This window comes from Vombatus ursinus, unplaced genomic scaffold (assembly GCF_900497805.2).
Source record: "Vombatus ursinus unplaced genomic scaffold, bare-nosed wombat genome assembly UNPS02014863.1, whole genome shotgun sequence".
NCBI classification, from domain to species: Eukaryota; Metazoa; Chordata; class Mammalia; order Diprotodontia; family Vombatidae; genus Vombatus; species Vombatus ursinus.
In genome coordinates this window covers 31106318-31119049 of record NW_020954641.1, presented here as the reverse complement: position 1 = coordinate 31119049, position 12732 = coordinate 31106318, and the positions used below count along the sequence as shown (strand labels likewise).

The window sequence follows — 12732 nt, the reverse complement described above, 5'->3', positions numbered from 1 at the left end:
CATGGATTGAACTACCATCTCTGTAGAGATGATGCCAAGACCTCTATGTTCCAGTCTTATTCCAGAGCTCTAGTTCCCATAGAACTATCTATTGGATATTTCAAATTGGATATCCTGTAGATACATCAAACAGCATTTTCAAAACTGAACTCATCATCTTTCTCCCTCAACCCAACCTTCCCTACTTCTGTTAAGGGTGCCACTGTCTTTCTAGCCCCTCAGGTTCACAATTTCAGCATTATCTTTGACTCTTCACTCTCCCTCATCCGGGATAACCATTCACTTTCCAAATCTTGCTGTTTCTACCTCCACAATATTTGTCTCATTCAGTCTCTTCTCTCCTTACACAAAAACTACCCCAGTTCAGACCCTTCTTACCTCTCGCTTGTATTATTATAAGTCTTCTATTTGGTTTCCCTGCCTTAAGTCTCTCCCCTCTCCAAAAGAACAAAGTCAGTTACCTAAAGCAGAGAGGTTCTCTCTCCTATTCAAAAAACTTCAGTGGGTCCCTACTGATCTCTAGAAGAAAATGCAAACTACTCTAGCTGGCATTTAAGGTCTTCTACAACCCGACCACAGTCATAACTTTCCAGTCTTATTGTGTATTGCTTCTTTTCCCACCCTCTAGGGTCCAGCCAAATTGATTTTCTTGCTACTCCTCACACATGATGGGCCATCTCCCATCTCTATATTTTTGCCCAGTCTGTCCTCCATGCCTGGAGCACACTTCTACCTCCTAGATTCCATTGTTTCAAGATTGAGCTCCAGAGGCCACCTTCCATATGAAGGCTTTCCTAATACCTCCCAGCTCTCACCACCCTCCTACCTCAAATTAGCTTGTATTCATTTTGTATATATCTTCATTTATTTATATACATTTTGACTTCCCCCATAGAGCATAATAAGCTCCTTGAAGGCAGGAGTAGTTTCATTTTTGTCTTTGTAATATTCACAGCACCTAGCATAGTACCTGGGAACATAGATAAATAAATATTCGTGGACTGATCGATTGAGTGATAAAATCCCTTCCAGCTCAAATATCCTATATTGCTTGTAGCTAAGGAGCAGGTGATATATTTCATTCTGACTCCAAAATCCTTTGGTTTTTTTTTTTTCCCCCCTGGACTGCTTTACTGCCTCTTAATTCAACAGGTTATGAGGAAGAAGGAAGACTTTGTAGGCACAGGGAAAGTGGTGGTCAAAGTACAAGGCAGGGATTATGCTCGGAGTATGCTTGGGCAAGGAGAGCATCCCCTTTTGACTGGAGTGTGCTCAGCGTGCATGGATGGCAAGAACATGAAATAAGCCTGGAAAGTTAACATGGCACTAAGTTTTGGAAAGCCTCGAATGCCAGGCAGAAGATTTTTAGTGGGCAGTAGGGAGCCAGTGAAGTTTTAAGTTCTATGTTCTTAGCCCCCTTCTGATCCTGCGGTCTTTTACTCTGTATTTTAAGTTACCAGACAAACTCCCAGACTTAAGAGCGAAGATTTAAGGCTTGTCGGACCTGAAAGATCTTTAGGGATTACTAAATATAATCCCTAATTTTTGAATAGGAGAAAAACTGAGGCTCAGAGAAAACGTGTACTTAAGTCGCCTTCTTTCTGATTATTTCTCTTCCTTGGACCGCGCTAGATAGGATCCTAGGGAGCCCGTATTTTTGGAGGTTAAACAGCGTAGGGAGGCGGTGTCAAAATGCATATGCGGAGTCAGTCCCACAGCCTCATTTTATTCCAGGGGAACAGAAGCTCAGAGACGTTGCGGGAGGAGCAGAGTTTTTGTGATACCAGTTCCATTCTTCTTCCCAAATGCCAAAGGGGATGAGCAGGGGGCGGCGCTGAGGAGGACAAGGCGCCCAGAGCCCACAACCAAGCTGCGGTTTAGCGACGAGCACGGGAGCAGCCCTCTTTGCTTCCCAACAGTTTTGTCTCCACGCCTCGCCTGGGGCTGGAGGCGGAGGAGTATGATAGCGATCTCTCCGAGCACCCCTGTTTGTCTTCGATTGGTTGGGAAGACGTGGTGGAGACTGTGATTGGTCCCCTCTTGCAAGTCGGGAAGGTGCTGGTGAGTTTCATAAAGCAGCCGCGCCTTCAGACGCGCAGTGCCCCAGGGAGGCGGTGCTCGCAACGCTTCACAGTCCCGGGGCTTCCCCTTCGTCGTAGCCATGGCGGGAGGAACCCTCCAGCTCTCCTGGCTTCTCCCGCTCGTCCTGTCCGCCTTCGTCCAGCCCATCCGGGGCCAGGAAAGGATGAAGGTAAGGAGGACCCTGCCACCCCGCGACTGTTGGCAGGGCTAAGGAGAGCACTTGCCCAGCTGGGTCCCCCCCACCTTGCCTGCCCCGTTAGGTTGTCTCCCTGGAGTTCCCTAATGTCAGGAGGCAGACAGGCGGGAAGGGTCGGTTCATTATCCACTTTTCTCCCTTTGCCTTACTGAGGAGTCTCTTCCCTCTCCCCAGGACTGAACCGTGTGCAAGCAATTGGGTATGTTCTTAGGTCAGGGAACAGTGAAGGGAATAGTGTAATGAAGAGTCTTTATCCTTCAGGGGTAGTCCTTCCCCATGTTTCTTTCCCTCCACCTCCACTTTCTTTTCCGCTCCCCATTTCTACCTTATTTCTTACTGGGGAAGCCCCTCAGGACCCTCTGGACAACAACGGAACCACATCTTAAGGGATAGTGAGCGAGGAAGAAGGACGTGGCATCCTGAGATTTGCCTGTGATGAGAGCTTGAGGAGACTGATTGGTCCCCTAACCCCTAAGACAGGGATTCTTAACCTTTTTGTGTCAGTCTGGTGAAGCCTAGGAACCCCTCCTCAGAATAATGGTCTTAAGGCATAAAATAAGATACATGGGATTAAAAGGAACTCAACTATTTAAATAGTTATAAAAATATTCTTTAAATTAAATTCATAGCCCTTAAGTCAATAGTCCTAATACGATTGTATAACCCTAAGGAGACTGGCACCCAGAGGAAGTATTCTAGGCCACTCTAGACTGCCCCTGAGAAGGGGAAGGGGATTGCTTCACCACACTGATAAACACAAGGAAAATGCCAATTCAAAGTAAAAAGAGGTCGTGCATTTATGGTGTGGTGGAAAGAACCTGGACTGGCTGCCAGAGTTCTGGTCCTGTCTTTGGTATTGGTCTGTTCAGCTTTAACCTTGTTTTAGCACGGATACCGAGATCTGGAGCTGCCAAAGACCTTGGAGATCATCTGACCATCCCCCTCATTTTATAGAGGAAAACAGAAGCCCAGAAAGGTTGTAACTGGACCCCAAAGTCAAACAAACAAGGGTTTGAACCCAGGTGGTTTGCCTCTAAATTCACTGTTTATCCCCCATCCACCACACTCTCTCTCCCTTCAGTCCCTGACAACATATGTTCTGTGTTCTCAGCTCCTTTCCAGTTGTTGGGTTCTGTGTCACTAGGCAGTACTATCCCAAGTCTGGTTCTGGAGGAACTAGATGCCCACCGCCCTTTCTCTGCAACCTTATGCCCCAGACTTGAACAAATATAATGCCTCAATGGAGAATGCTTATTAAGGCAGCTGCTGGCCAAGAATGAGGTGGGCTGGTGAAAGTGGCCCTGAGCTAGAGCCTTATGTTTATCCTCCTTCCTACAAAAGGCAGTCTTTCCAGGCCCCAATCTTCTTACAAGGATCATTGCCTTTGAAAGCAACGCAGTCTTGAGTTGAGCTTCAGTAGGTGTTAAGGCTTGCTGTGAAGAGAAAGCTGAGTATTATAGTACTTGGAGATAGGGATTGATAGCCAGGGGTTGGGGGTGGAAGGAGGCATTTGGGAAGGAGGTTGATTCTGGCTAGGTTTAAGATTGGTTAGAAACATGAGAGTGGGGGATGAAGCTGGTGGGGCCAGATTTGGGGCTGGGACGATGGTGAAGCTTGGCCTATGGACAATCGTGAGTGGCAATCTTTGGTCTGTCCAAGACAGGGCCCACCAGTGGAAGATAATAAGGGATTAGAGAATCTTTTCCCAAAGCAGGAGGGAGAAGACCTGGCCAAACTTGAGACCTGGGTTCTAAGCCAAGGCTGGAGAGCATCCTAACTTCACATAGGTATATCCAAGATGACCAAAGTGGAGCCATAGTGCTCCCTGATCAATTCACCAGCTTCTTTTTCCTTTAGTCTCTAGAAACTCCCCAGTTTCCATCCAACTTTTCTCACTGGACTTAGTACAGAAGTTGGGTGGTTGTGAGTATGAACTGTTATTCTCCTTCCCCCTATCCTCCATCCCATTCTCCTCAGTTCATCAGATATTTGAGGCCACCATCTCCTCCCAAGGGCATGGGCAGAATATGGCAGATGCAAGAAGCATATCTGTGTTAGCACCATGGAGCCAGTAGCATCTGTGTGGGACATCTGGGCTAACTAAGCACTTTGGAGGAAACCCAGGAACAGAGTCAAAACACAGGCCCTGTCTCACAGGGAAGATGAGACCTAAGAACATTAAAACCAGAAACTTAAAGAACTTGGTACAACCATAAGGAATTCTACTCTGAGGGGCTGCAGGGGCTAAGATCTATAGTGGGGTGTGGTTGTCTGAGCAGAGTTTCTTGGAGGAAATGGAAGGGACTGGAAGAGACTTTAAGGATTATCTAAGTCTTATCCTCTTTACTTGAAAGAGTGGCTATTCATTTTTTTTTTTCAATGAACATCAGTTTTCTTTCCCTCCCTCCTACCTCCCAACTGGGAGAGAAAAAAAAAAGAAAACTTGCAACAAATATGCCTTGTCAAGCAAAACCAATATCCTCAATTAAAAGGAAGGAATACTGTGACCTAGAAAGAGGAGAGGTAACTCACTCCAGCTCACATAGTAACAGAGCCAGTACTTGAGCCGAGTTCTCCTGACTCCATCCTTATCCAGCGCTCTCCTCTGCACCAGTAGGCTGGATATAGGACAATAAGATTGGGTGTCTGGCTATCCGAGTTGGTGAAACCTATCTGAGCTTCCCCAAGTCCCCCCAGAAGTTAGGGGAGACTTCCTGCCAAAGATATGATGGATTTAACAGCAGTATAAGACATCCTTTTTGGACATGGCCAATGTGGAAATTTGTTTTGCTAGACTATATGTATTTGTTATGAGGGTGTTAATTGTTCAATTGAGAATGGGAGGGAGAGATGACAAATACTAGCAAAAATAATAATTTTTTAAAGTTAGAGGTTACCATGAAATTTATCCACAGTGATAAAGGAATCTTAGCTCTGACATCAGGCATATGATAGAGAACAGCCTATTGCTCTGGGCTGCTTAAGCTTAAGGAGAAATGTGTAGCTTCTTTGCAATCTGAATACCCACTTCCTCTCTCAAAGGTGCTAAGCATTGGGGGAAGTCAAAGACCACTGGTGACCCACTAGTCACCAAGTCTTATGGTGTGGTGAAAAGAGCTTGCACTGGTGGCCAAAGAGTTCTGTCCATCTGACATCTCTTCTCAAGACAACTTTGCACAAGCTTTTGCTAATGAAATCAGGACTATGGCAATCTGAACACAGCCAGTTTCTAGGTGACTTGTGTTGAGGGCTAGGGCAAGGAGGTAGGACAGGTAAGTGTACGTATGGTGGGCAAGAGAACTAAGGGTAAATTGGGCTGGACTGACATGCCAGCATAGTAAAAATGTCTTTTTTTTTTTAAACATGCGTTTATATATTTTTAAATGTACCCGATTGCTTCCCTTTTGAAGTTGTGCCCTTAGAGGTTGCTTACTTCACTGACTCCCACCCCTGGTTCTAGTTCTTAATGAATTATGTCCCCACAGTGATAGAATTAATTCTGCACCCCCTGAACACCATGGGCTCTCAGTTCAACTCCTTCAATTCTGCTAACATACACTTGCCTCCACCTCCACCACCTTGAGGGGGTGCTGATACCTTAAGTATTATGATCATCCCAAACTGTGCCACTTCCATGATCTTGAATTCTGAAATTCCCTTCTGATAACAATCTCCTATCTTTCTAACTCACTGTCTGCCTCACTCCTCCAAAACTTCTTGCCTTAATCATCTCCCCCTATCATTACACACACACAGTCTCCCAGCCTTTGCTCTGGTCTCTTTACTCCCTTAACTCTGTAGCTGAGCAGTTCAACTATTCATTGTCTCCACCCTACTTAAATTCTTTGTGCTACCCATATCTTCCCCCCCCCCCTTTCCCCTGACTCTCCCACTTCCCCGACTCCTGCTGCTATTCATGCCCTATCAGTTCATTCTGGGTCATTCCCACCATCCACTTTCTCTGCTTAGTTCAGTTACTACTAAACAATTTGCTGCTGGACACTAGTGGAGAAAGCCATGGAAGTGAGCCAAGTGGATACATCACAAATTCACATTATTTAATATTAACTGGGCCCTTACTGCTACATGACAGTCCTTTTATTTTTTCCCTTATTAACTCAAATTCTCCCATTGCTGTTCCAGATGTTCTCCCCAAGCCCTCAACATCCCAACACCCCAGTCCCTCAGCACATGACAGTATCTCCTACTTTACTGAGAGCTCCCTTGGTTCTCATACTCCATACCTTTAAACTCTGATTAATCTTTACCTATTCAGCCTTCCTCTGGTCCAGTCTCTAAGGAAGAGGTGTGTCTTTTTGCCAAGGCTAAAGCCTTTCTACTGGTGCCCTTAATTTTCTCTCTCCCATCTCCAAGGGAAACATGCCCCATTTCTGCAACCTTTCCCTAGCTACTGGCTCCTCTGCTTCCTAGAAATATGCCCAGGTCCACTCCCCCCCCCCCACCTCACAAAATCATTTGACTGTTTCAACCCCTCAATCTATCACCCAATCCTTCTTATGCTTTTCAGTCTCAATCATAAGTCTTCTCTCATTGCCTCAACATCCTCACCACCTACTCACTCCTCAACCACTTAAAAGTCCTGTTGCTTACCACTCTACTAAAATTCCTTTTTCTCAACTGCTTAATTCAATAGCTTTTTCTCAATCCTCATCTTCCTTCATGCCTCTGCAGCACTAAAATAAGACCATTCTTCCCCTCCACTGACTTCCATAAAACCACCAAAAGTTGGTCCTATCTTCTGACCACTCCCTTCAGACTCCTTTGCTATCTCCTCCCCTCAAGCACGGATGTCTCCAAAGGTCTTGTCCTCCAAAGGACCTGTTCCTTTCTCTCGCTGGACTCTGCCCCTTGGTGATCATAGGGGTTCGATGATCATTTCGAAGATTACTCCCAAATTTATATATCCAGCAAGGATCTCTTTCATGAGCCCGTGCATTGCCAATTGCCTGCCATCTCCATCTTTATGAGACCTTTGGTATCTCAAACTCACCATATCCAAAATAGAACTCCAGATTCCCCCCTAAGCCAGCCTCATCTCCAACCTCCCTATTTCTGGTGAGGAGACTAACATCCCTCCAGGTAAACAGGTTCCAAATCTAAGGATAACCTTCCACTCTTCTCAAGTGGCAAAAATGCTATCAAAATATCTACATAAGCTCTCTTAAATTCATCTTCCTTCTGCTTAATGACCATCACCCTGGTTCAAGCCTGCATCATCTCTCATTCACACTCTTATTCTAACCTCATAATTGTTCTCATTGCCTCCAGTTTTTTGCTTCTCCAATACGTCCTTCACATAAATGCCAAAATAATGTTTCTAAGACATAAGGAGACAGCATGTTATGGAAAAATCACTGGATTTGGGATCTGGGGATCAGGGTTCAAAGCCAGACTCAGCCATTTTACCACCTGTGAGACCTTGGGCAAGTCACTATCTCTCTGGCCTTCACTCTTCATCTATAAAATGAAGACATCTGGCCGAGATGATCTCAAAGGGTCTCCAACCTTCCCCAACCCAGAAACTTTTGGTGATTCCTCACTGACTCATCCTCATGTTTAAGGCTCTCTATAATCTGGGTCCAGTTTACCTTCCCAACTTTACTTCATGTCATTTCCCTCATGTACTCTATAGCCCAGTCAAACAGCATTACTAGCAATTTGCTGAGATCAGCATTCTACCTCCTGTCTCTGAATTCATATAAGCCATCATTTCCCATGCTTGGCAACCACTTCTGCCTCATTTCTGCCTTCCAGAATCATTCCTATTTTTGAGGTTCAGCTCAGGTGGCATGGAGGACCATGAGGCCTTGCCTAGTAACCACCCCCAATGCACCAGATGTTGGGGTTCTTTCTCCCCTCATACTCAACTTTCTGTGACTATGTTATATCATCCCAGGAAAATGGAGAGCCACCTGTTTAATTTTTGACTTTCTATTCCTAGCACCTAGCACAGGGCCTCCCATATAAGTACTTAATTAAGTTTGTTGAATTTAACAGAGTCCAAACCATGGCCCAGGTCACAGACTTAGCCCTGATTCCAATTAGCCATTCTGCAAATGCAAGCCACTGGTCTCATGGGTAGAGACAATAGTATGTGGTCCGTCTCAAGTTCTGGAGGCACAGTTCAAAGGGCTTATGGTTCTAAAGGCTTCATTGTATGAGATGGTGAATGCTTGATCTGTCTCTGCAGTTGTTTCTATACCAATTGGAAAAAGATTCAGCATTTGCCTAGCCTGGTAACAGTAGGCGGTTTAATCCTGATCCCTTAAGTATAGATCATGGAATCTGGAGAGATAGGAGAAACCTTAGAGATCATCCGGTCCTTATTGTGTTGGATTTTTATCATTCAAATTAGTTTTCATCTTTCATTTGCAATTCTAAGGACAGCCCTGGGAGGGAAAACAAATATTTTCTTTTGGACAATAATGAGTAGAGCTGAGAGAAGGAAAGCAATTTGCCTGAAGTCAAGTCTAAACTAGAACGTCATCTAACCCCACACCTGCTGCTTACTTTCTCTCTGATGTAAAGAGATTGAACTAGGTGATCTCTGTTCCCTTCAAATCCCGAGATTTTTTCCCCTGACCGTTTTCACTAAGTAAGCCCCTTCTCACTACATCCATGCTCAAAATTAAGTCCTTTAGACCCAAAAATAGAGGTTAGTCTGGAAAACAGGAAAACTTGTCCCTAGTGCTTGCTTTGTCACTGTGTGTGTGTGTGTGTGTGTGTGTGTGTGTGTGTGTTGAGCTATAGAGCTGGCACTATAAAGCACCTTGCTGGCTCTTGTTTGGAAAGTCAAAGCCAATTTGTACAAGAACTCTTAGTGTGTGGGAAGCATTCTAATATGGAACTGACTTCACCTAAGCAATGAAAACAGTTCAATACAACAATGTGTATTAAATGTGATAAAATGAGGTCCCTTCTCTCAAGAATTTTGCTGTCCAGCAGTAGTAGATATGATACCAACCCAGACCTGGGCCTGTACATCTGGTTCCATCCATATTCCCCTGCTGTATAAGCTGACTTCAAAGTCATTGAGTCCAGCCCATATCTGAACCACGAATGTTCCTAATGAATCCAACCTTTGCTTGTTGACCTTCAGAAGGAAGCACTCAATGCCACAGTCTTATTTCATTGCTAGCCCCGATTATTCCTTATGTCTTCCTGCAATTGGCCCCTCTGGGGCCCCACATAATTGTTTTAATTCCTCTTTCCCATGACACTTGATGACAGTAATCGGGTCTCCCCAAGTCTTCTCATTCAGCATAAGCATCCCAATTCATTCAGTTTATCATCATATTCAGATCACTAATTCCCTTTCCATTACCCTCCAAACACCCCCAAGCTGGATATGCCTAAGACCAGGCATGTTCAGAGGTCTCCTATTGTGCTTAAGAGACTGAGGACCTGGTCAGAGGGGCTTTGGGTAAACATTTTCTTGGTAAAATATGAACAGTGATTCACAAAAGTGGGTGGAGACCTGAACCATGTCAGGAAGTTGCAGGTTGGTAGGAGCCAGGAGTTTACTAGTTCTGAGTAGAAGGTGGAGTTAGATGAGGCCAGGGAGAGCCTCCCCACCCTCTCCCCCCTGCCCCCAACAGAGCCCCAGGATCTCTAACTCAGCAAGTCTATGTATGCTTCTTCTATTTTATCCTCTCTCCCCTTCAACATAGTAAAGTTCTTTTGAAAACCCCACCCTGTTTCTCAGGTGACTAAGTAGAAGGAAAGGGGCATCTGTATTTGGGCCAGGAGAATCTAGGCCAAATGGAGCTCCCCAGAGACTGGGCATGGGCTTGGTAGCAAGACAGGGATAGAAAAAAAAGGTGCCCTTCCCAGCAGCCCTGTGGGCAGCCAAAAATTGTGACGCAAGACTTCACACCTGACGAAGTTTCCTCATTTTTTTATCAAAATCAAGCTATTATTAAAAACCCCTATCCATCATTTTCCTTGTGTTTCAGACGGACTGCTACCCAGGGATTACGGGTACCATCTATGAATATGGGGCCCTCACCATTGATGGTGATGAATACATCCCTTTCAAGCAATATGCAGGCAAATATGTCCTCTTCGTCAATGTTGCCACCTACTGAGGCCTGACGGTCCAGTACCTTGGTAAGCCTTGTTCCCAACTCCCTCAGGAGCTGTGGATTGGGATTGTTTACCAGCTGGGCATATTCCAATTATGGATTTCTGGAGGGATGGGGGATAGGGGTGGGAGTATCCTATTCTGCTGTATCCCAGTTCTACTTTCAGGGAGAACAGTGTTTATGCTTGAGAATAAGGAGTCTCTCAGAAAAATCCCAGACTGATAGAAGCCCTCCTTCCCTTTGGAGAATCAAATGGAGAACTAGAAGGGGCATTGAAACATAGTATGTCAGATCTGGAAGCTACCTTGAGACATATTTTTAGAAAAGGCCTAACAGAGATCTAGTCCAACTACCTCATTTTACAGATGAGGAAACTAGGACCCAAAATTGGCCATTTCAGTTGCATAGCTAATTAAGTACCAGTCAGGATCTGAACCTATTTCCTGACTCCCATGGGGTCCGCAGCTCCTTCCATTTTTAACACTGTGCTTCTCTGGCGCACAGACAGAGTCACATGAGATCATTTCAAAAGCCCAGAAGAAATGGCTGAACCAAAGGGTGGTTCTCAGGCCTGAGGCTAGCTTTTTCCCCACCCCCTTCTCACCCCTACCATAAGTTTGCGCCAGCAAAAATCCAGGGCTTTCTGCTGTTCTGACACTTTGAGATGTGTCAACTCCCATGATCCTATGTTCCATGAGGTACATAAGGACTGGGATTATTCTCCCCATTTGACAGTCAATGAAACTGTGGCCCAGGCTTGAAGTGATTTCACCAGGTTACACAGCAAGTTAATGGAAGAGCCAGGGCTAGAACTTGGGTCTTCTGCCTGTCTATTAAGGCCCTTTCTCTCCTCCTCCACTTTTTCTCTGGGTCAGAATTGAATGCACTACAGGAAGAATTTAAGTCCTTTGGCCTTGTTATCCTGGGATTCCCCAGCAACCAATTTGGAAAGCAAGAACCAGGACAGAATTCAGAAATCCTTCCTGCCCTCAAGTGAGTTGGGCCTGCTGGGTGATGGGGGGAGGTGTTTCCCAATTTCTGGGGGTCCTTGAGATGTGAGCATCCCTGAATCATGTCAACAAGCCTAGCAACACTCAGGGCCCTCTCTTATCATGGGAAGCCAGGATGGGTGAGGGAGGACAGCCATGGGCATCATAGTGAGCACTGGGCAAGGGATCCTGCAGGAAGACAGGATAGTGAACTATGGGTGAAGAAAAGGTGAGTGCCCAACACCTCTGGGTATAATGGAAAGGGCACTGGCCTTGGAGCTAGCAGATCTATGTTCAAATTCTAGTTTTGTGAGCTCAAGTACATTGTTTCACCTACCTGGTCTCAGTTTCTTTTGTAAAATAAGGAATTTTTTTCAGCTCCAAGTGTACAATCCTATTAAAATCCATTTTAACCCTAAGGTCCTTAGTAAGTCTGAATTTCTATGAATTTAGACCCAGAAAAAAAGCCTTCTGAGTGGGGTTTAATCATTATATCACAAACAGTCAAAATAACAATGGCTCAGGGAACTACTCCGAAGAAACGTCTCCATCCCATTTGCATCCCTGGGCTGCTCTGCCTTGCCCTCCCCACAGCCCAAGCCCTGCTTGGCTATCCTTGCTTGCTTTTGCTCCAGACCCATCTGGCCACATTCTTGTTCACTATAGGCATGTACGCCCAGGTGGGGGTTTTGTACCCAATTTCCAGCTTTTTGAGAAAGGAGATGTGAATGGAGAGAAAGAACAGAAGTTTTACACATTCCTGAAGGTGAGTGAATCGAGCAGCTTCTCAAGCACTCTGGCAGGGAGAACTGTTTAGGGGTTGAGGTAGAAGATTCCTTCTTACCTGGGCAGCCCCCCAGCACTGGTCAAAGGGCAACACTGCTGGGGGGTGGGGTAATAAAGTTAAAGGAGAGATGTGTCCATGGGTCAGTGGGTAGAGAAAGACAGAGACAGACAGACAAACCAACCTCACCCCCTTGCCCACAGACTCAAGGTAGCTGTAGTGTAAATAGGATCAGTATTACACCTGGAATAGAAATGAGAGAGAGACAGACACAAAGACAGAGACAGAGACAGAGAGAAAGAGACAGAGAGAGACGACATCTCACCCTGGCATCATCTTACCTGCTGGATGGAGGTAGTGGGAGTGGAGAGAGGAACAATCTAGGATTGGGGACTGGATGTTTGAGCGAGGAATGAGACAATAAGAGTCTGAACTTTTGATGCCCTGGTAGCCTAGGATATCTTCAGGCTGCTTTTAATAGGGAGGAGTCATGAGGCTTATGATTCAGGAGCACTCACACACATACACACAGACACTCTCTCTCTCTCTCTCTCTCTCTCTCTCTCTCTCTCTCTC

General features: G+C 45.5%; 1 protein-coding gene across 1 annotated transcript in view; it reads left to right on the top strand.

The window, feature by feature from the left end:
• The first annotated feature begins 2084 nt into the window (after nt 1–2084).
• Nucleotides 2085–12732, top strand: part of GPX3 (glutathione peroxidase 3) — a 12799-nt gene continuing 2151 nt past the window's right edge. Inside the window, exons 1-4 of the mRNA XM_027841993.1 lie at nt 2085–2251; nt 10255–10408; nt 11259–11376; nt 12039–12138. Of these exons, the coding sequence (XP_027697794.1) occupies nt 2162–2251; nt 10255–10408; nt 11259–11376; nt 12039–12138 (462 nt within the window). The 5' untranslated portion in view covers nt 2085–2161. The remainder of the gene's footprint in view (nt 2252–10254; nt 10409–11258; nt 11377–12038; nt 12139–12732) is intronic.